Below are 24,410 nucleotides of genomic sequence, written 5' to 3'. Positions count from 1 at the left end.
CTAGAAGCGCTGCGCTCCCTCCCTTCGAATCCCTCTCTCTTCTGCTAGTGCTAATAATACGCTAATTTTAAAACCCGAAATTTTTTAAATGTTTATGTCTCCGTGACATTCCTGGGACCATCCCGAGTCGAACAGTACTTTCCGCTCGCAAATCCGTCCACGGGTTCTCGAGATCTTAGAGATCATAGATAGATCAGGATACAGACACAGAGGCCAACTCTACTTTATATATATAGATATATATGTGCGGTTACCATTGTGTGATTTCCCCGTCAAACAGAGCGGACACCTGAGGATTCACCCATTTCATACTGACCCTCCGGCTCATCTGCAAATACTGATCTGTGAGATTGGATTGTGCAAAAGCCACAGCTGAGGGAGATTCTCTGGAAATCACCGTGTGAACAGGTGGAGAGACCCTTCCTGGAGGTACGAGTGAAGCTTTAGAGGAACAAACTACAACACATCCAACGCTACTTTGATAAAAGGCAGAATGGGAAATGGAGCCTACAAGAATACACAAGGACAACCAGAGATTCCAAAAAAAGGTACTTGTACACATCATATGTACGACCGTTATGGTGCCGAAGCTATAAGGCAGGTCGAGAATTGGTATTTGTGGACAAAGGGACATGATGAGGAGTTTCCAAGAGATGGTACATTTGAGCGAAGTCGATTGGAAAGAATTAGAACAAAGATTGAAAGCCAGAAAGAGACAGAATCTAACGGTAGACTGGCTTGCATTCCATCTTTGGGATGGTGAATCCAGACAACGGGAACAGCAAGAACAGATAACGGATGTAGAATTTAAAATAAAAAGGATACAGGATACAGTGGAGGAGACAAATGCACAACTGCCCTCGAAATTAGGAATGAAAGTGACAGTTGTCCCATCTGATTTCCAGTTGTCTCCCCAAAAAGGACGGTACAGAGAATTTTTTCGTGTTTCAGGAGATAACGAGAGATTGCAGTGGCAACTCAGGGATGTAGAGATGCAGCCCAGCAATACAAGTGCACAGGTGCACAGCCCAGGTAACGACAGAAGCCGGTGCTTCAACTGTGGAGAGATGGGACACTGGATAAGGAGATGCCCATATCTGAGCAGAAGACAATTTCGACAGGGAAACCAAGGACAAAGAAACCAAGGACAAAGAAACCAAGATCAAGGGTACCAGTGCTGACCGATACCTCAGACAATGATTAGGCCTTCATTGCGACAAATCCCAAATGACGATTGGCCTCAACAAATTAGATTACTGGACAAACATGAATAACTGTCGATGATTCTTGTGTCTGAAAAGTTTTCAGAGCAAGAATGATTCATTTTTCTTTTTGCTTGTTAACAAATTAATAATTAATTGATCAAATGCCAAAATTGGATCTTCTATTTTGGGCACAGCAATTTTAAATTTACAAAGTTTGGAACAATTGCGTTGCAATTGTTGGCAAACCAAGTAACAAGAGTCACATGATGATCAGGTGGGAATTTCGGACTATTGTTCCGCACAATTGATAGGTCAATGGTCGACTGACATGCAAATGGGTGTGTAGTCAAAATTTGGATAGATTATTGTGAAGGCAGAAAGGGTAATTTCAATTTGACATCATAAAGGTTTTCTAAGAATGGACTTTTGGTTCATTTGTCTATAAGCATTTTGAATTTGATTGACAAATTTTATGAAATTGAAATAAAATTGACACCCATCTGATCTGTAAATAATGGTTCCAACGCAAACAAATATGCATAATGCATGTGTGTGTGTGTTTTTGTGTATCAATCTTACAAGATTGTTGACACCGACAGTGTGCCTGTCTGGAAATGGATAGTTATATGTGGATGGGATTGGGATATGTGGATGGGATTGAATATCCAGAGAATCCGTAAAATAAAATAGAAATATAATTTGATTATGAACATTATCTCTTTTGTCAAGGGAAATGGAATATAAAAAATTTGATGTGCTGGGTTATGAGCAGCCATTAATTAATAGTAAAATTGTGAGTAATTTTGGGATTCCATTTTTGATAGAATGTATATGAGAATAACATCTATTTATGGATATGAGCTTCATAAAAGGAAATGAGGAAGTACAAAAACATCCAAATTTGGGAGAGGTCTTACACTGACTTCCCAGAATACTCTGCTCATGGATTTTATATATATAAACTTGAATTTTATCAGCATATAAATTGTGCTGTATGTATGGATGTGTTTTAGGCATAGATGATATGGGAAAAGAGTAAAGAAAATTTTGCTGGTTTGAACTATTGTGGGTTTTCAGTTCTGGAGTTTAAACAAAGTCACTGGTTAACAGATGAGAAAGGATAGTAAATAAATTATTCTCTGCTGGGCAAATTAAGTACGATATTACTAAGACTTATGAGAGCTATTGTTCCGCCTTACAGCAGTGGAAAATTATTGGAAAAAATTAGATCCAACATAATGAATCTATAAAAGAATGTGATAGGGATAATATCCTCAATTTGTACTAATTATTTGATTGTGGGTAAAGGAATTAAGTCATCGTAGTGGATTGTTAACAGCAGCCTGAAAATGTCCTGAGAGTGTGCATCCATGTAATCAGAAATCCCAGATTTGTTTTTACAAACAACATTTTGGTAGAGGTCTTGTGTGGAACACTTCCTTGGTAGATAAAAAACGGTACTGCATGCTGGCAGCCACTTTTGCGGCCAGTTAGGCCAAACAAATTGAGAGGAAATTGTAGTTAAATACGTAAGTTACACATGGCTATTTGTAAAAAAGGAAATTTGTTGAGATGGGAAACATTTTTTCGAAGGTTTATTAAGGTGTTATAATATGACATGTGGCAAGGCAAACTATTGGATGGGAAAATTAGATCTGGCTATAGAATAAATTTATTGACCCCTTGAAGTTAATCCTTCGAATCATTGTTTCACTGGCATTTTTGTTCAAATTGGAAATAGTTTGGTAGAGCTTTGGTTAAAACCTTTGGTTGCGGTATCTTGGAACGAAATGATAAACCATAGGAGATTGATAAGAATAGAAAAAATATGGACCCAAAATAGAAAGTTGGATTCATGCCCCTCATTGCAAACAAGCACATGGGGCTAAGGTGGACGATCCCACAGAAAATGAGGCTGCACCTAGCAGCCCAGCAGAACATTCAGTGGTAGATAAATGATAGTCGTGATTTACAGTCATTTGAATTACATTTTAACACCCCTTGCATTGATAAACATTACATTTTCAACATGTGATATTCCTACTTGGAATAGTGACATTTATTTGCCTACATGACATACAATTACCTGCTGATATTAACACCACATGAGTGAAAAATGTATCACAACTACACTCATGATCAGGGGATTGAGTTCAACCCCGGGAGATAGGGGGATCAGGGTAAGACAAATAATCTGATTATGTTACATATTAAGGGATTTTCTTTATTTACCTTTTAGGAAGCTTGTTAGTTTGGTATATAATGTTAAATGTCATCGACATATAACTATGTCATAGATATGAATATATACAAGGAGTAGCAGACTTGTTTGTTGGTTTAGTAGTTATATTGGCAATTGTTTTAGTGGTGGCTTGCTTGAAAGCCTTAGTGACGGTGTGTTTGAATAAGGTAACCAACAACACGATGATAACGCATGAAGTGACAAATGAGGAAAGAAATGTGGAACCAGAAAAGGAAGACTTTTATGGCGACATAAACAGTAGAATTAAGATAATGGCATAACGACAATGTTATGAGTTGTGTCAATTACAATATCAATGAACTCATATCACCACGAGTGACACACTGTTAAAAAAAAGAAAGAAAAAAGAGGGACAAGAAAAAGTGGTGAGGAATTATGGTAATAATACATTATGCTTAATTTGTTGGTTTGGAAAAATTGTTGTTGGGAATTAGGTATTCCCGTTTGTGATTGTAATCATATACAATGCTATTCTTAGTTTAGTAATAAAATACATACCTGATTGAATATTATTTGTGTGACGCATATAAATGAATATAACTTTTTGAGTTAAGGAAAAACAACAAATTGTTGAATGTGAAACTGTCGGAAGATATACATGATTATGCTGATTTCATGGTAAGATGTACCCTATCTGATTCAGTGTGTGCGGAAAGCAGATTCAGATATGACTGAGCATAAAGATAAGACGAGATCACATTTTGGAGGGATTGCTAACGGAATTGGGAAGAAGTTCGAGAAAGAAAATTTGTGGCTAAAAAATGAAGTTAATCGTGGCATACACCCTCTTTCTCAAAGAATGATGAAGACATTCTCCCATGTAACTTGGAGATGAATGCTTACCTTCACCAAGGAAATTTATGTGACCATTTGCCTGGATCACACTGCAACATATGAAAGAAAGGCGATCACTTACTCTTGTTCGAAGACTTCGAACATTCACCACATCAGAAGTTGCAGGACAACGACATTTTACCTGCAACCTCTGTGAAATGCGGGGACATATGTTATTACTTCACCAACGTCCGGGGAACCAGCATGGAGCTGCAAAAACGGCTGTGCCCTTGTCACAACAGCTGTGCACGATTCTGCTGGTTGCTCCTGGTAAGGACCATGAATGACCTGAACACCATGGTCCCAACATCAGTGTGGATGCATCCGGCATCCCTGTTCCACATCTTGCTGGCCAATCATGGTTCACAGCAAAAAAAAGTGGCAAGAATGCTACATGGAGAGAAGGGTCAGTCTATGACTCCGCAGTGTTACCACAACAGCGAAATCCTACACGAAGTAGTGCAGGAGCTATGAAGATATTAGGAGAAAATGCTTCATACCTGGATTCAAACACAAGTGATCAGCCCTTCCTTTCAAACAAAGTCAACATTTGTGTGGAGGCAAACGTTTTTTGCCAGATGGTGCAGATGCTGTACAAAACTTGAAAATGAAGTGAAATTGTTGTATCTTGGTGATGGTGAAGTGTTGTTTTGAAAATATATTTGTGATGCAAATGCAATAGATTGAACGATATGGAAGAAGTCAATGACCAACGAAATGTTTTGTGATTCTTGCAGGATGACGGTGTATGCCTAAGGGAATTTGATTACCAAAGTGATTGATTATTTACTTATACTTGTAATGATGTTTACTAGTAGTGATTGATTGTTTACTTATATTGATGTTTAGATTAATGGTTAATATAAACAAAAACAAAAAGATGAGGGAATTGTGGAAGTGTAACTCAGTGTAACATATTGATTGGCCCTGGTAACTTATTAATTAACCTGGTAACAAAGCAGATACATTTTATGTGTATGAACAATGTAATCTCTTGAAACACCTGGTCAAGGCCCCAGGCTAGAGCACCCCCCCCTGCTGTGTAAATGGAAATCACAGCAGGAGGGGAGCGAGCTGATGCCAGGACTCGGTGCGATGCATGACCTCGGGACATTAGCGGAGAGGAGATTAAGTCCAGTTTGGCGATATAACGAGAGCAAACGTTGAGTAAAGTAGACTTGTCCTCAGAAGCCCTGCCCGACGGAACGATGGAATGAACGAGTACGGCGCTGCGGAAGAACATCAGCCGAACGAAAAGGACCATGGAAAAGAGTTAATCTCAGCCATTGAATAATGCGGTATTATTTGGTAAATGGAATGAAGTGAATAATAAACCAGACCTTTTGGTAAACCTGAGTCCGGTCATTGGAGTCCTGTGAGTCATACACGAAATTCTACCACAGAACCCTATCGAATGCTTTCTCCAGATCAACAAACCCAAGAAACAACTTCTTCCTCTTCTCCATGTACTTCTCCTGCAACTGCCTCACAATTAAAAGCGCGTCTGTCATTCCTCTTCCTGGCATAAATCCAAACCGCATTTCGTCGATCTTCACTTTCTTCCTTATCCTCCTCTCCAACACCCTTTCCAATACCTTCATTCCATGCTCCAATAACTTTATCGCTCGGTACGAGCCACACTCCAGAGGGTCACCTTTCCCCTTGCATATAGGGACGAGGGTACTCAGTTCCCAATCCACTGGAATGCGGCCTTCTTTCACCACCAGATTACAGATCTCTGTCATTCTCTTCACACCCCAACTTCCTGCTGCCTTCAACATATCTCCCACAACTCCCGTCGGCCCTCCCGCTTTTCTACCCTTCATTGCTTTTATCGCTTCCTCAACTTCCTTCTCAGTTATCTTCTCTGCCGGTCCTAAAACTGGGTTACTCTCCATGTTGCCATCCCATTCATTCTCTGTATTCAACAGCATTTCCATATATCTTTTCCATCTTCCTTTAATTCCATCTGGGTCGACAACGATTTGTCCAACTTCATCCTTCAAGCACTCACCCCCATCACATCACACCTCTCTTTCACTATCTGCTTTGCAATCCTGAATACTGCTTTCTGACCCTCTTCCGAATCCAAGCGTTCTCCGAACATTTTCCGACATGCCTCCTGCGCCTTTGCTCCCTCTTTCTTTGCAGCCTTCCTGGCTGCCTTATAACTTTCATGCTCTGCTGTTTCTGCTCCGTACCCTTCGCCTTCTGCCACTCCTTGAACTTCTTCCTCATCTCGTCAATCCTCTTTCCAACTTCATCATCCCACCACCATGTTTCCGAGTGCCTCGGTGGTCCTTTTGTCCATCCACATACCTCACCAACGGCTCCCAACAGACTAGCTTTCATTGACATCCAACCACTTTCAAGCTCAACCACATCCTCCTCGACCCTACTCAGCCTCTCTTTTAATGCCTCCCTTACTGTCACCTCTTTCAACCTCCACACTTTCATTCTCGGTTGGTACTTCACCCGCCGAGCTCTCCTCGCACCTTTCACCCTTATGTCGCAGACAACCAAGTGGTGCTAGAAACAGCCTCCTCCCCCCGGGATCACCTTTGTGTCCCGGAGATGCCCCCTATCTCGCCTACGCACCATCAGGTAGTCAACAGTTGTCGTCCACCCACCTGACGTGTATGTAACAAGCTTATTATCCTCTTTCTGGAACTGAGTATTACAAATCAACAAATCAGCTCCATCAGCAAACTCCAAAATCCTTTCACCTTCTCCATTTCTCACACCATATCCGTAACCCCCATGAACTCCCTCAAAACCATCCATACTCCTTCCCACATGTCCATTTAGGTCTCCTCCTACCACAACAACTTCCTCATCTTTCACGTTTTCTATCAGCTTCTCTATCGCACACTAGAACTTGTCCTTCTCTTCATCGCTTTGACCAACCTGCGGAGCATATCCCGAGATGACGTTCACCAAGAGCTTTCCAATCATCATTTTCACCATCATCAACCTATCACTCACTCTAGTCACACTCACCACACTGTCTACAAACTCCTCAGAAAACAGGACACCAACACCATTCATGCCCTCCAGGCACCCTTGCCACATAAACTTGTATTTCTGTCCCTGCCTACCCTTCACCATTCTCACACCACTTCCCTTCCATCTCGTCTCTTGCACACAACATATGTCCACTCTTCTTCTGACCAATACTTCCACCACTTCTCCTGATCTCCCTGTCATTGTCCCTACATTCCATGTCCCAAACCTCAGAAACCGATCTCCACTTCGGGCTGTACCCTGCCCATATGTAGTTGTAATTGTCATGGTTCTCTTTTTGAGGCAATGTTTTTATGGCCGGATGCCCTTCCTGATGCCAACCCTCTTAGTCGTCTCTTACGACACGCAGGGATACGGTGTACCTATTCTAATGCAGGGTACACACTGGGAAACGTTTAAAACATGGAAATTGTGGAGGGATTGTTTTGGATGGGGGAAGATAAGAAATGGTGGTGAACAGCTGTTTTAAAGACCTGGAGGGAGGAGTGAGATTGAAGGGAGTGGGGGAGTTTGTTCTTCATCCCAGCTCTTCATCCCAGTTGCATGCTACGAATCCCGGCAGGTAGCAACACCATGCAACTGGGATGGCCCACGTGGCTATAACAGTATATTCCAGCAAGGTGTGAAGGTGAGGGAGAAAACGACAGGGGTGCTTCAGCAGTGAGGTATGCGGTGTAATTAGGGATGAAAAGAAGGTTTTCATTCAATACAAAACAGAAGGTATTCATTCAATAACGAAGAGTGTGGATAATATCGGTGAAGTGGAGTTTTTGAGCAGAGTGGACAGTGTTCGGAGCAGGGACCATAGCCTGAGGGTAAAGAAGATGAGAGGACAGTTTTAAGACGGGCTTTTTCAGTCGGAGAGTGCTTAATGCACTGAATCGTCAACCTGGAAAGGTAGTGGCAGAGGAAGGGGTGGATAAGTTTAAATGGGAGTTAGACAGGTATCTGGATACATCGAGTTAGATGGGATATTGGCGGGACTTGGTGGCAGCATGTGTGTTCATGGGAGATGATACTGGGGTTGGTGCAGCGCAGACCCGATGGGCCAAATGGCGACCTCCTACACCAAAGCTCATTGTGCACCCTTGTATGTATAATTGTACATCAACAAACTATTTATGAGAATAAACCGTGCTGCTCTTATTACCCTGCGCTCGTGAAGCGTACAGTGGGGTTAAGCGTGCGTACGTGTGTCGTATGTGCGTATCTGCATTTTAAAAAATCATTTGCTCGGCAACCGTTGGTGTGATTGATACGAAAGTTTAACCATAGGAGGGCCTCCTCCTGTAAAAGAATTTTATTCCTAAGGATGACATCATAGGTCATGTGGCACAGACGCCATCTTGGAAAAAACGTCACGCCTCCATATTTCCAAAACCGCTCAATGGAAAAAATTGAAACATGGCTCATTATCAAGTACTCCCCATGGGGAATAGGATATGTTAATGATGAAGTCATCGGTGCTTTCATTATGACGCCATAATTCGACAAGTACAACACTCGATTCAATCAGTATGAAAAAAAAAAAAATTCTCTTCAACTTTTCGTTCGATGGAGAGGAAATTTTCACCATAGGAGCGACTCCTCATGTATAATTTTTTTATGATAATTATGACGTCATAGGTCACGTGATACAGGCGCCATCTTGGAAAAACCAAAAAACGTTGCAATTCTCTATCTCTGAACCTGCTCCAGGAAAATAATTGAAACATGGTGCTTTGTCAATTACTCCCCATGTGGAATAAGATATGTTAATGATGATGTCATCAGTACCTTCATTATGACATCATAATTCGACAAGTGCAATGTTTGATCCGATCAGTATGAATTTTTTTTCTCTGTAATTGTTGATTTGATAGACACAAAATTTTAACCATCGGAACGCCTCCGCCTGTAGAATTTTTTAGTGAAAAATATGATGTCATAGGTCACGTGGTACAGGCGCCAACTTGAAAAAAAAACAAAAAACGTTGCACCTCGATATCTCCAAAACCACTTCGTGAAAAAAACTTAAAGCATAGCTCATTGTAAGGAATTTCATATGGGGAATAAGTGTTGTTAATGATGAAGTCAATCGTGTCGTAATTATGACGTCATAATTTGACAGGGACAACGCTTAGTCTGATCAGTTCGAAATTTCTTGAGCGTGATCTATGAAACAATTATATTGGATATCAATTTATGATATTGTTGCGGTTTTGAGAACCCACACTTGTAAATAAATATAACATCATTAAAAGGTTAAAGGTAGCACCCCATAGGTAGGCCACAAGCAACACGTAGGTCACCATAGGACAACAGTTATTCCTTAGTATGTGTATAGATAAGGCCATGTTTCCAATAGTTGAATCTGCGTTGTGTCAATCAAATAAGGAGTAGGCCCCATTCGTCCATTTTGACAGCCTCCCTCTCCAAGCGACGCCATTAAGCGCGCCCTACAGTCTGTACCCCACGGGCTCTCCCAATTGTTACGCGCCTTGCCAGCAGCGTTCGCAACCTCGCTGGGCTTCCGCCCAAACGCCGCCATAAGCCACGAGGTGAGGCCCGGAAAAAGGGGGCGAAGCACCAGGGAGAAGGTGTGGCCACGTCAACCAACTATCAGGGCAGGGCCAGTAAGCCATAACCAGCCAACCAGGGTTGGAGTGACATCGCCTGATAGGCGTGGCTTTTGGGCTTGCGGATTATAAAAGCACGAGCGCAAAGCCCTTTTAGAGGACTTATTGGGAGAGCCCACATTTAAGAGGACTTACTGGGAGAGCGCGCATTTCAGAGGACTGTCCAGGACTGCTGCGATTTGGAGGACGGTGCGAAGGTCGACCTTAGGATGGTGCGGAGAGGACAGGACTTGCACAATTGGCGCTTGCGTACAGGACATTGGGGAGGCGGCGTTTGGCGCGAGTCGTGTGCAAAGTACGTACGCAATATACCAGCCTTCCCCCGTGATATAATTGTCCGTTCGCATTGCGTTACGCTATACGAAGAGCTGCTTGCCGGGTTTTCCATCACCTGGACCGGAGCCGGACTGGAGCCTGGACGCACTGGTGACCATCAACTTACCATCTGCAATCCCCGTGTGAGTGACTGTGTGTGAGACGGGCCCGTTTGTCCAGGGAATAGGTTAAGCCTGTAATTAAGACTGCCCTGTGTTCTTCTCCTTCCTCTTTCTATCTTGTACATTCCTTTCGTTTCCTCTTCTTTCTGCACATTTGTAATAAATTGCCTTGTTCTTCCTGGTTTCCTCTTATCCGATCGCATCAGTCTTTTCTCTCATTGGGTAAGCGTGGCACGATTCGGAACCGCTATAATCGGGTCTAGTCACCTGTTAACAGCTCGGATCGCGGATTGCTATCCGCTCGGCATATCCCATCATATCCGTGGTTCGAGCGGGAGTTATTTCCTTGCTTACTGGGCGGCGTTAATAAGTAGGTAATAAGAAGACGGCTTACAACCCAAGTTAATGTCGTCTGGAAGTGACGTCATAACTTCCAGGGTCGCGTTGGCCAGATCAAAGACAAGGGGATTAACCCCCTCTTGATAAGGGGAGAACCGACGTTTGGAGATCTGCAACAATATCATCACTCACGTGGTCTTGCAGCCATATTGGATCAAAGATAAAAATTTTAAAAGCTTCAAAAACAGAAGAGTTGGCTCGCACTAAGTTGACTGCATGGGGTAAGTAGTCTATGAATACCATCTAATTTCAAAAAGTAATGACCTTCCTGTTCCTGACACTTCAGAAATGTAAATAACAGAATAAGACACAGGAAAGCATCACAAAGAACCCGTTGTGGACACGAGGCTCTGTTATTTACAAAGAACACACAACAAAGAACCACAAGCCATTCTGTTATTTACATTTTTCAGAATCATTGGAATCTCCCACGATGAAGCTAACTCCGAGGGCCTTTCACTCATTCACCACATGCAGGTAGGTGGCCATTCTGTCTTCTATCGACTCCTATCCGGCCTTGCTCCCCCAGCTCTATCTGTGCTCTGTCCCCCAAATATTCCTACAGATTGTACAAGATCTACCAGCAACCCTCTTCTGGTGAAATTGCCAAAATCAAGACTCTGCTCACCTTCGCTCCTTCATTCCTCTTTTCTCCCGCCTCTGGAACAAACTCCCTCACTCTCTTCAATCCCACTCCACCCTCCAGGTCTTTAAAACAGCTGTTCACCACCATCTCTTATCTTCCCCCATCCAAAACCTTGATCTCTTCTACCCCCGTTAATTCACCCCAGATCCACTTTTTTTTGAAATATCGACTTCTTTCTTTCCTGGAAGTTCTAGCAGTGTCCATGTGTTTTATACCTTTTCCAACCCCCGCCCCTCCCCCCCCGGCCTTCCCCTTCCCATGCCTCCTCCCCCCAAGCCCTCTCCCTCCCACGGATCTTCCGATGTCCCTGTTCTCTGCTGTTGTACTTGTGTGCTTCCCTCTCTCTCCCCATCTTGTCTCCCACTCCCTTTATTGTATGTTTTGTGTGTCGGTTATTTTTTTTTGTGATTGATGTTAGCTCTTACACGAGCCTCGATCTTGTATACAAAAAAAAAAAAAAAGCCTCAATGAACTCACCATCGTCAAAGAGAGAATCTTCACTCGGTTCTTCCTTCACGTGGACATCACAAGAAGTCCAATGGAGGCATCCAGCATCCACTCGACCCGTTTCACCTGCATAAAATCCAATATTAGACCAGAACTGTCTTCAAAACAACTGTTCACCACCATATCTAATATTCCCCCATCCAAAACCTTGATCTTTAATACCCCCCAAATCCACCTCCTTAAAATTCCGTTTTCTCTCCTGAAAGTCCTTGTAGTATCCATCTTGTTTATCCCGTGTACCCCGCGCCCCAACCGTCTCCCTTCCACAGATCTCCCGATGTCCCCGTTTCCCACTGGTGTACTTCCCTCTCTCTCCCCCTCGTGTCTCCCGCTCCCTTTATTATATGTTCTTTGTATTAGATCTTACACAAGCCTCGACTTAGTATACAAAAAAAAACAGGGTCTTTTGACGATTGAATGCAGGTGTTGCTCATCATCAGTATCAATTTTTTTTTACACTGGCGCAGTGGCGCTGTATTAAACATGGTGTTTTCTTTTATGAGTAACATGTCACACCTCATCCGGCACAGGCAAATATTTGACAGTCTTGGATGAAAGACTCACCCAGATGTTACCCAAGAAAGTCTTTCCTTCATCCTGTGTTTGAAGGTGTGAGCTAGGCATATTAATCAATTTGCCGATCAAGGTTACACCGTTTGTGTTCTGAGGGATTCATGTCCTGATTGTGAAACACTCATCAAAGACGATGAATGTCCTTCTGTACTTACAAATGGAGCTGAGAACAAGATTCCGCATTCTTGTAGTTTTTTACATTTTACAAAACTGACTATTATCTTCAAATGATAAGAGGTCATTCTTTGAAGATACCACCAACCATCTGCAAGTACGAGGGTTGAGTGTTCCAAGACAGAGTTCTGACTATTTGGAAAATCCTCCGTCTATTCACTGATTACTTCATCCTTCTGAAAGGAACGCTACAGTCTCTTCCCTATCTCCACACTCTGATACAATCATAATCTGATCAAACACGTGTCTCACTGTCAGCCATGACCTTTCTTGGGAAAACCAGATTTCAAAGTTGGCCTCTAAAGCCAGCCGCTGACTGGGCATCCGTCGTACAAAGCCCTTCATTGGCACACCTCAACTCTTATCCACCTTCATCCGCGGCTTGTGGGAACAATTCCCTCCCCCCTTGGCTGGCTCCCTGACTCCCATCTTGCTCAGATTGACACCGTGGAAACCGGAGATTTAAGATCATCGGAATCTCCTGCAATTAAGCTGAGCCGATGGGCATATCACTTTTCCGTCACTGACAGGTTGATGGTCTCTCTGTCTTCTTCCACCTCCTTTCTGGTCTTGCACTCTCTGCTTAGTCGATGCTTTAATCCAACCCCCTCCCTCCACCCCCTTTACAGGTGTCTGCAGGGCACACGCATATGAACACGGTTCACCATCAACCCCCCTGTGGTGAAACTATCTAAATCCAGAATCACTGCTCACCTCCACTCATTCCCACCTCTTTTTTCCCCCAATCTCTAGAACTAACTTCCACCTTCTCTTCAATCACATTCTTTCCTCCAAGTCTTCAAGAAAGCTGGTCACCATCATCTCAGATCATCCCCCATCCAAAACCATGATGTTTTCTACACCCATTAAGCATCGGCAAGCCCACCTCTTTCCAAAAATCACTTTCAAAAGTTTTAAAAAATTCTCGTATCCGGATCCGGATTCAGAGCTTCACCAGAATCTAATCAATTCGTCCTTGCCACACAACCAACCTGTCCAGCAAGTTTCATCCGAATCCGTCCATAACTTTTTAAGATATCCTTTTCACAAACAGACAAATAAATAGACAAACACACCGACATGGGTGAAAACATAACCTCCGCCACCGAGCCAAAGCCGCAAATTTGAGGATGCACTTCCAGTTCTGCCAAAACATTTGGTACATAGATTATCTTATCAAAGGTATTGGGACAGGAATAAGGATTTAAGTGGGTTTTCAAACGAGGTCCTTTATTCAATAATTCAAGCAGAGTTTCGAGCACTTTTGGTGTCAAGGACGGTTTGAACACTGTCATTCACATTTGGTATCAACTCTATAACAAACAAAATATTGCACCATATGTCAAGGTTCTTCTGGCCCAATGTGTGAAAAAATTGCACCATCTTACGTCCAACATTGGCATGACGTGTTATCTTCCACACCCTCCGTGTACCGCACACAAACTCTACTCGAGCATGGCCAATATGAGGGAAATTTGGTGAACCTCTGACATTCAATTACCATTGCACAATGAAAGTCCATTAGCTGTTTATTTTGGGGGCAGCTCCATGATCTGCTGTAGCAGGTTTCAATAATGGCCACACATCTTTATAATGAACATACTGTTTTGAATTGTGAGGAACACGTGCGGGCTAGCCTTTCAAATTAGTGTGTGTTGTCCCAATACTTTTGGGGAAAAAGGGAAAATAGGTCTTACATAAACTTAATGCACAATGTTATTATTGATTCTTACCTTGTGAGGGAAAACCACCTGTAGGTTCAGGTTCCACCTTCACCACCACAATAGGATCTGCAAAGAAACAAATCCTGCTATAACGATGCACAAAATAACATCAAGAAAGGTTCATCACTCACCATCACTACATGTTAACAATCTATACGATAAGAGAGCCGTTTGTCTGTGTCATCATTTTCTGAACGGAACTTCATCAAACTTTCGGATCAAGCACACCCTAGGTGGGAAGTGCAGTGAGGTGTGTCAGGGAGTGTTTTAGGCCAAATATATACAGACTTGGCATTTAATATGGAATATTTTTTTTGTGGGGGTGAACTTACTTTTCAAGATGACTTAGAACCAAAAGTTCATTGGAATTATGTTGAAATTATTCCACATTTTGTTAAAGTGACCTTTAAAAAGAAACAAAAACCACATTTGACATTTCGAAGCAAATAAATTGATCCTTGAAAGTGATGTAAACTGATATCGAACTCAATTCACGGACAGTACTGTGTTAAACTTCTGTACGTTTTCCAGAAGTATCTCTTTATTTTGCACATTAGCCAAAAAAAATTTCAGCAAAAACAAAAGCTAAATTATCACTGGGATTACGGACAGTAAATTACAGTTCAGTACTTCGTGTAACCCCCACAAGCATTCAGGAGAGCACGTACACGTCGAGGCATGCTGTTCACGAGATTTGCCAAGGTTTGGACAGGAATCGCTTGCCATGCAGTGACATTAGTCTGCTGCAATTCACGCACAGAGGCAGGCTGCTGGTCCAAGTTGTCGATTTGACGCGTTAATTCTGCCCACAAGTTCTCTTTCGGATTCATATCCAGGGACATGGCAGGCCACTCCATATGCTCTACACCACGGTCAGCAAGAAAGTGTTGGATCATGCGAGCAAGATGAGGCCGTGCATTGTCATCTTGGAAGACAAAGTTTCCTCGAAAGGCAGAACGAGCAAATGGAAGCAATGTTTCTTCCAGAATGACCCTGTACTTGAACTGGTTCAGGTTTCCATTCAGAACAACCAGGTCAGTTTTGCCCCCTGCATGAAAAGCAGCCAAAACTGTCACCCCACCACCTCCAGCTTGGACTCTTGGCACAATACAATCTTCGTTGTGTGCTTCATGCACCTTTCTGTGCACTCGGACGCGGCCATCTTGACGATAGACCAGAAATCTAGACTCGTCACTGAAGGTCACGTGATTGCAGAGTCCTGGCTGCCATTGATGGTGCTCTCTGGCCCACTGCAATCGGCGCTGGTTGTGTTGTCTGGTCAGGCGTGGCTTTCCCAGGGGACGCCTGACACGATAGCCTGCTTGAACCAGTCGTTGGTTGACTAGCCTTCTGGATACAGGCACATTTGTCAGTTGCTGCCACTCAGCCCTAAGCCGATTAGCTGACTTGGTTCGGCCATTGCAGACTAACCGGTGCAGCTGGCGATCATCTCTCCTTGTGGTTCTGCGTGGATGTCCTGGCCTCGGTATTGGAGTAGGGACACCCCTCTGAGCATTTCGTTTCAGGATCTTTGACACCTGACCTTGAGTGATACCATACTGCCGAGCAATAGCACGCTGTTTCATGCCAGAATTTCGTAAAGCCACCACTCCATGACAAACAGCATTGTCAAGTTGACGGACCATCTCCAGAGGAAGCGGCAATAACTTTTGTAGACGTGCAGCAGTTGTTTTCCACTAATACAGAACGCAACAACCCTTATATACCTGATTGTGAAGCCAATCGTCAAATGTACCTTTCCTTACATTTTGTCACGCCACCTGTGATATAATCCTGTTATTGACTTCTTGCTGCGAAAGACAATCAGTGACATGGTTCTTTCAACAAAGACATCACCGAAGGGTAAAAGAAACTCACCAGATTGATATACTGAGTTCAGAAAGTAAACCCAAGTCAAGAAAAAAAAAATATGCCATATTAAATGCCAAGTCTGTATATATATATATATATATATATATATATATATATATATATCTATATATATATATACAGTATATATATATCTATATATATATATATATCTATATATATATATATATATATTTTTTTTTTTTTTTTTTATTAATATATCTTTTAAAAAATAATATATATATATTATATATATATATTTTTTTTTTCTTTAAAAAAAAAAATATATATAATGTATCTTTTTTTCCCTTTTTTAAAATATATATATATATATATTTCCTTTTTTATATATATACTGTATATATATATATATATTTTTTTTTTTTTTTTTTTTTTTTTTTAACATACATACATATATATATATATATATATATATACATACTCGTATGTATATCTCTTTTTTAACATATATATATATATATACATATATATATATATATATATATATATACATAATATATATATATATATATATATATATATATATATATATATATATATATATATATATATATATATATATATATATATATATATATATACATATATATATATATAAATATATATAAATATATATGTATATATGTATATATATATATATATATATATATATATATATATATATATATATATATATATAAATATATATATATATAAATATATATATATATATATATATATATATATATATAAATATATATATATAAATATATAAATATATATATATAAATATATATATATATATATATATATATAAATATATATATATAAATATATATATATATATATATATAAATAAATATATATATATATATATAAATAAATAAATATATACATATATATATATATATATATATATATATATATATATATATATATATATATATATATATATACATACATACATACATACATATCTTTTTTAACATACATTTATATATATATATATATATATCTTCCGGGTTCCGGGTTCGGTTGCGAGAGTACGCTGGCGTTGCATATTCGCCGCTTCTCCGACTGGATGGATGTACAGGGTCTGCTTCTACTTTTCTGACCTGACATCTCACACCTGTCCTGCCTTTTCACACCCGCACGTGCCGCGTGTTCTCCGGCTGGATAACGGAATCTGCTTTTGATGGTACGGAATACGGAATCGAAAGGCCCGCTCCCGTTGTTTGTGGCCGTGGCCTTGTTTGCCGGTGGCCTTGTGGTCTTGGTGGCCTTGTGGCCTTGTTTGCCGCTGTGGTCTTGATTAGCGGCTGCAGTCGTTTGCCGCTGCGTTTGCCGCTGCGTTTGCCGCTGTGTTTGCCGCTTTGCCTCCTCGACCTTGGCCTCGTACTCGTCCCTTCGCTCCTGCCTGGCATGGCTCTGAAGTACTCCGCCGCAAGGCTTCTTCTGCTCAATACCCGCTCCACCCCATCATGCATCTCTGCCATCAAATCAAATGGACTCCTCCGACGACCCAGGTACATTCACCGTGGCTCCGGTCGCAAGTTTGTTTATTTGCAATCAGGTCACTCCATCCCCGTCCTCTGGTCGGCTCAGCGCACTCTCACTCTTCGTCCCAGCGCACCTGGTCACAGCAACCCACACGATCGCACCTCCTGCCTACGAACCCTGGCTAAATCACCTGAATTCATCCCTGCTGTTCAAAACAACATCAAGCTCACCCTGTTCAACACCCGGTCCCTCAACAATAAATGCCTCATCCTGAACGAATACATCCTGGATAACAAACTGGACTTTCTCTGTCTCACCGAAACCTGGCAACAACCTCTGGACTACTACACACTCAACCTCACCACACCCAATGGATATTCCTACGTCAATAAACCACGCTCGGAGGGCCGAGGTGGTGGAATTGCCGTTATCCACCGTCAAGACATCAAGACCAACCTCATCTCCATCTCATCTGCTCCATCATTTGAACACCTGGCTTTAAAACTCTCTGGTCACACGCAGTCAGTCATGGCTGTCGTCTACCGCCCTCCCAAACCACACCCATCATTCCTGTCTGACTTCTCCTACTTTCTGACCCAGCTATGTTCCCTCTCCCCCTCAATCCTCCTCCTTGGTGATTTCAATATCCACATGGACTCCACTGACTCCACAATAACCACTGACTTCACTGATTTACTCACCTGCTTTAACCTCACTCAACATGTCGACTTTCCTACCCATATCCGTGGTCACATTTTGGACCTTGTCTGCTCCACTGGATTAAATTTGCACCATCTCTATGGCTCCGACCTCACCCTCTCTGACCACTTAGCCATCACTCTGACCATCAACATCCCCGCCCCAACACCAAGGCATTATCGCACAATCAACTTCCGTAAGCTAAACGCTCTTTCACCTACCTCATTCTCATCCACCCTCTCTGAAAAAATGTCCACTTCTCCCTTCATTGACCTCCACACCCCTTCCGACCTCACTGACTACTACAACCACACTCTCTCCTCCTGCCTTGACCAGCTTGCGCCTGTAAAAACCAAAACAGTTTCTTTCACCCATTCTGCTCCCTGGTTTACCCCTGAACTCCACCTGATGAAAACTCGTGCTCGCCAACTTGAAAGACTCCGCAATAAAACGGGTCTCACAGTTCACTCCCAAGCCTACAAGGACCACATACAACACTACAAAGATGCCCTCTCCCGCGCCCGCTCTGCCTACTACTCTCAAATTATCCACTCTGGCTCCGGAAACCCAAAAGCACTCTTCTCGACAATAAACAAACTCCTCCGCCCCCTGAACACCACCACCCAGTCATTCACAGTAGACAACTGCATCTCCTTCCTCTCTTTCTTCCAACGCAAAATTGACAACATCTACAACAGCTTGACCACCGCCGCACCCGCTCCCCCTCCAACCACCTGCCCCCCCTTGTCCTGCCATCCCCTGTCTCGGTTCTCCCCAATCTCTCCTACTGACCTCTCTGAACTCCTCGTAGGAATGAAAACTGCCACCTGCACTCTTGACCCCATCCCCTCCAGCTTTGTCAAAGCCTCCCTCCCTGCTCTCTCTCCACTTATCATTGCAACAATAAACTCCTCCCTGTCTACAGGCATCGTCCCACCTTCCCTCAAAATTGCTGCTGTTACCCCCATTCTAAAAAAACCTGGTCTAAACCCTGACACCCTAAACAACTTCAGACCCATCTCCAACCTACCCTTTCTGTCAAAAGTTTTGGAACGCGCTGTAGCCACTCAACTCAAACATCATCTCTCTGCCAATAACCTGTATGAAACATTCCAATCCGGATTCCGCTCCAACCACAGTACTGAAACTGCTCTCCTCAAAATCACCAACGACCTTCTCCTCTCCTCTGACGCTGGCAACCTCAACATTCTCGTCCTCCTCGACCTCAGCGCTGCCTTTGACACCATCGATCACACTATCCTCCTCACCCGACTTGAATCCACCTTTAACGTCACCGGCACTGCCCTCTCTTGGATTAAATCATACCTCTCTGACAGATGCCAGTTCATCTCCATCAATAACTGCAAATCCCCCACTGCTCCCCTCCCCCAAGGTGTCCCCCAAGGTTCAGTTCTTGGCCCCCTCCTCTTCATCCTTTACCTGTCCCCGCTCGGTCACTTAATCCGCCGTCATGGTCTCCAATTCCACTGCTTCGCCGATGACATCCAGCTTTTCATCTCCACCAAGTCCGTCTCCACCGACACCCACTCTATCCTGACAAACTGCATCACTGAAATAAAATCCTGGCTTCAAATCAACTTCCTCAAGCTTAACTGTGATAAATCTGAAATAATCATCATTGGCCCAAAAACGCTTACAAAATCCACCCATAACTTTGCCCTCAACATCGACGGTATCCCAGTATCCACCTCCCCTCACATCCGGAATCTTGGCGTCATCTTTGACCAAACCCTTTCCTTCGACAAATACACTAAACAGATCACAAAGTCAGCCTTCTTTCACCTGAAAAACATTGCCCGTCTCCGCTCATCCCTCTCCTCCACGGCTGCAGAAACCCTCATCCACGCCTTCATCACCTCCCGTCTGGACTACTGCAATAGCCTCCTCTATGGTTCACCCTCAAAAATCACCAATAAACTCCAATACATTCAGAACTCCGCTGCCCGTCTACTCACTCATTCCCGGACCCGTGACCACATCACCCCCGTCCTTTACAAGCTTCACTGGCTCCCCATCCCCCAGAGAATCCAGTACAAAATCCTCCTCTTGACATACAAAGCCCTCCATAACCTGGCCCCATCCTACCTGGCTGACCTCCTCTCCAGACACACTCCCACCCGCAACCTCCGCTCTGCTGGTACCAACCTCCTGACCCCCTCCATCCGGACCAAATTCAGATCCTGGGGGGACAGGGCCTTCTCCATCGCTGCTCCCACCCTCTGGAACTCACTACCTCACACCATCAGAGACTCCTCCTCACTCACCACATTCAAAACATCACTAAAGACCCACCTGTTCAACGCTGCATTCAACATTCAACCCACAGCATTTAACCCCTGACTATCTCTTCTCCTTCTCCCTCCTTTTGCTTTAAATATTTCCCTATTGATTCTTGTCTTTTTGCAATTGTTGTTTTCATGTATTGTTATGCATTATGTTTTCCACTCTGTCAAAGCGCCTTTGGGCTTCTGGAAAAGCGCTATACAAAATAAATGAATTATTATTATTATTATCTTTTATTTCTTATATATATATATATATATATATATATATATATATATATATATATATTGTTGCGAATATGGAATTTGGCCTCCATATCCGCTTGTAAATATTCCCCTATTTTCTCCAATACTCCCCAACTTTCCCCAATCCCCCATTCCCTAGTCCCATTGCATGTAAATAACAATCAGTAGAGCCGACCTTCCCCTTATTCCCCCATTAAATGTCGTGCCCAGGTCCACCGCACCACACGTAGACAACTTTCGGACATCTTCCTAGCTATTCTTATTCTATGTCAGTTAAGGCCTCGTCTCCATTAATTATGACTCTTCGTTGCACCAGAATGTGATTATATGGCATCAGTAGTGAGTTTAGGACCTTTCCCATACCTCCTCCCATCTTCTTCCCCAAACAACAACTACAACAACAATTACAACTACAACTACGACTACAACAACAGAGGGGCGGGGAGTGTGCGTCCTCACACCGGCTCGGTTACCCGCCATGACCATGCGCTCCACGGCGTTACCCCGAAGGGGCTGGCTGTCAGCTCCTCGTCAGGGGCGGAGCCAGTAACCCCCCCACGCACCCAATGAGAAGCAACGTGCCGATTCCATCTGGGGCGGAGCTAACGAGCCGAGGGCGTGTCACTCCCCGCCGGATATACGCGGCCCCGCGCCGGACGTGACGACAGATGCGCCTCAGCTTGGAGAGAGAAGCCACCGCCACCCCCAGCGCGACGATACCTCCCCGCATCTTTGGACCGGACCGGACCGTACTGTACCCTGCCCCGAGCCCAGGAGGACCTGGAGCCATCGATACCCGCTTTCCTGCCATCAACCCCCGTGTGAGTCAGCCGTTGTCCCGTTTGTCTGTCGTCTGTCCGGGGTTAATATAAGAGTGTGTCTAAGTGCCTGTCTTTCTGTGATTATACCTCTAGCCCCTGTAATCTGACCTTCCGAACGAATATAATCTCCTCCGGAGGTCTTGAGAACCGTATCCCTGGTGTCGTCATTTTGAAACCCAGCCGGGTGTCTTCTTTTTCTTATTGAGCCAGCATCGCGCGACTAGTCAACGTTCGGGTATAATATCGAGCATAATCTTGTGCAGACGTGGTCATCCCAAAACCGCTCGGTGAATAACATCCAAGCCACGTCTGTAACAATATATATATATATATATATATATATATATATATATATATATATATATATTTCAACCACCAATTGTTTTTTAGGTCAAATTTGTTTCAGGGATTTCACAAGTAAAGTCCCTTTTGACACTTTAAATTAGACATTTCAATCCTTTAGACCCCTTTGACCTATCGACCTACACCTTTCGACCCTCAGACCATTTGACCTTAACAACTTTTCAGACATTTGACTTTTACACATTTACAACGAGGCCATTTAAACCTTACATTTGCAATCAGCGACCATTCATTCAGTACAGCCTTCCATTTATTTGCCAAACAAAATAAGTTTTGGAGAGGTGTGCAATCTCTGATTGCTCTTTGTCATTTTTAATGTTCCCTCTTCCGTAAGTACGTCATAAATAGATATCCTCATATCCCAGTACGAAATAACCCAGTACCTGATTCCCGACCTGAATCCTGGTCCGTCTTGTCCTCTCCATCACGAAGGTTCTGAACGTCCAGGATCCTGAACCCACAGATCCCAGAATCCCCTCCCGGACCATCTCCGTTCCCTCCGTCAGAACCGGACTTTGAGTCCGAGGAGCTCGGATAGGGGACGCAGCGCGGGGGGTCTCGGTCCATGATCCTCTGCATGGAGCTCGGACAGGGGACGCAGCTCGGGGGGTCTCGGTCCATGACCCTCTGCATGGAGCTCGGACAGGGGGCGAAGCTCTGGGGGTCTCGGTCCATGACCCTCTGCATGGAGCTCGGACAGGGGGCGAAGCTCTGGGGGTCTCGGTCCATGACCCTCTGCATGGAGCTCGGACAGGGGGCGCAGCTCTGGGGGTCTCGGTCCATGAACCTCTGCATGGAGCTCGGACAGGGGGCGAAGCTCTGGGGGTCTCGGTCCATGACCCCCTGCATGGAGCTCGGACAGGGGGCGAAGCTCTGGGGGTCTCGGTCCATGACCCTCTGCATGGAGCTCGGACAGGGGGCGAAGCTCTGGGGGTCTCGGTCCATGACCCCCTGCATGGAGCTCGGACAGGGGGCGAAGCTCTGGGGGTCTCAGTCCATGACCCTCTGCATGGAGCTCGGACAGGGGGCGAAGCTCTGGGGGTCTCGGTCCACGACCCTCTGCACGGAGCAAATCAATTCACAAGAGTTGTCGGTTCCACGTCCAGATGTGTTGAACCGTTGAACCACGTGTGTCGATTCCCCAGAAATACAAAACAAGTTTAACGTTCCTGTGATTAACCAGAATCACTCGAATCGACATCAAACCACGATTCCTGTTTCAGATTTTCACTTTAACTTGAGGAACAGAATCGGTCCGATGTGGAGAAGGTCAAAGGGAGAATGGACAACTTCAGCTGATATTATACTCATCACCTTCCTTTCTTTGACGTTCCCAGTGCATACGTAATACATAGATGAACTAGACGGATGGGTGCATGAACATCCCAATCCCATCACTCCCAATGAACCTCCTCGTGTTTATCTCGACGCAAGAAATACCTGCACGTTTCTCTCCAGCTCAGTAAAACCTGCATGTTTCTTTCCACGAAATCACGAATGTGTCGCTCGGTGAGCTTCACAACCCCAACCAAAAGGGACAACTGGCTCTTTCTTATCGATTTTTAGCATATGTATATATATATATATAACACAGTTTGTGTGTGTGTGTGTAATGTTACCGGTAGACTCCTAAACAGAGAGGCTCACGTACTTGATATTTGACACAGACATGGCCATTGAGCCTGGGAAGAACATAGCCGACCTAAAAATTTATTTCACAATTTTTTTCTTCCATATTTTTACCTCAGCGCATTTCAGCGAGGAATATTATGCACCGAATCTGACCGGTGGCAGAGCAGCGCGCTGATTCGCTCAGAGCGATCACGTGATGTTCCTTGCCGCCATTAACTCAGTTCCGCGTTCGCACGTAATTCAGAGTGAAAAGCGATTGCGTTTTTTCACATTTCAGCGAGGAACATTGCCATTCACACCACATAGGTTTTTTTTTCTTTCATCTTTAGATCCATATTTTTTATCAGCGAATCTGAATCGGTGGCAGAGCAGCGCGCTGATTCGCTCATTCGCGCTCATTGATGACGATCACGATCACGTGATGACGTGATCACGAATGATGTTCGTGACGCGATCACGTGATGTTCCTTGCCGCCAGCAAGTAGCATAGATTTTATTTTAGCATGATTAACATTTAGCATGATTTAGCATGATTTAGCATAGATAGTAGCATGTTTTACATAGATTTTTTTT

At 43.5% G+C, this 24,410-nt stretch overlaps 1 protein-coding gene across 1 annotated transcript in view; it reads right to left on the bottom strand.

Moving 5' to 3' along the window:
- The window catches only part of LOC144892220 (uncharacterized), a 42,385-nt gene extending 19,578 nt beyond the window's left edge, over positions 1-22,807 (bottom strand). The window contains exons 1-3 of the mRNA XM_078777716.1: positions 22,589-22,807; positions 14,414-14,470; positions 11,904-11,999 (exon numbers count right to left, since the gene is read on the bottom strand). Coding sequence (XP_078633842.1) covers positions 11,904-11,999; positions 14,414-14,470; positions 22,589-22,784 — 349 coding nt within the window. The 5' untranslated portion in view covers positions 22,785-22,807. The remainder of the gene's footprint in view (positions 1-11,903; positions 12,000-14,413; positions 14,471-22,588) is intronic.
- Between the last annotated feature and the right edge of the window lie 1,603 nt (positions 22,808-24,410).

Source organism: Myxine glutinosa, chromosome 5 (genome assembly GCF_964187855.1).
Source record: "Myxine glutinosa chromosome 5, kmMyxGlut1.1, whole genome shotgun sequence".
Taxonomy (NCBI): Eukaryota; Metazoa; Chordata; class Myxini; order Myxiniformes; family Myxinidae; genus Myxine; species Myxine glutinosa.
Note: the sequence above shows the minus strand (reverse complement) of the source record. Positions and strands in the feature narration are given on the sequence as shown.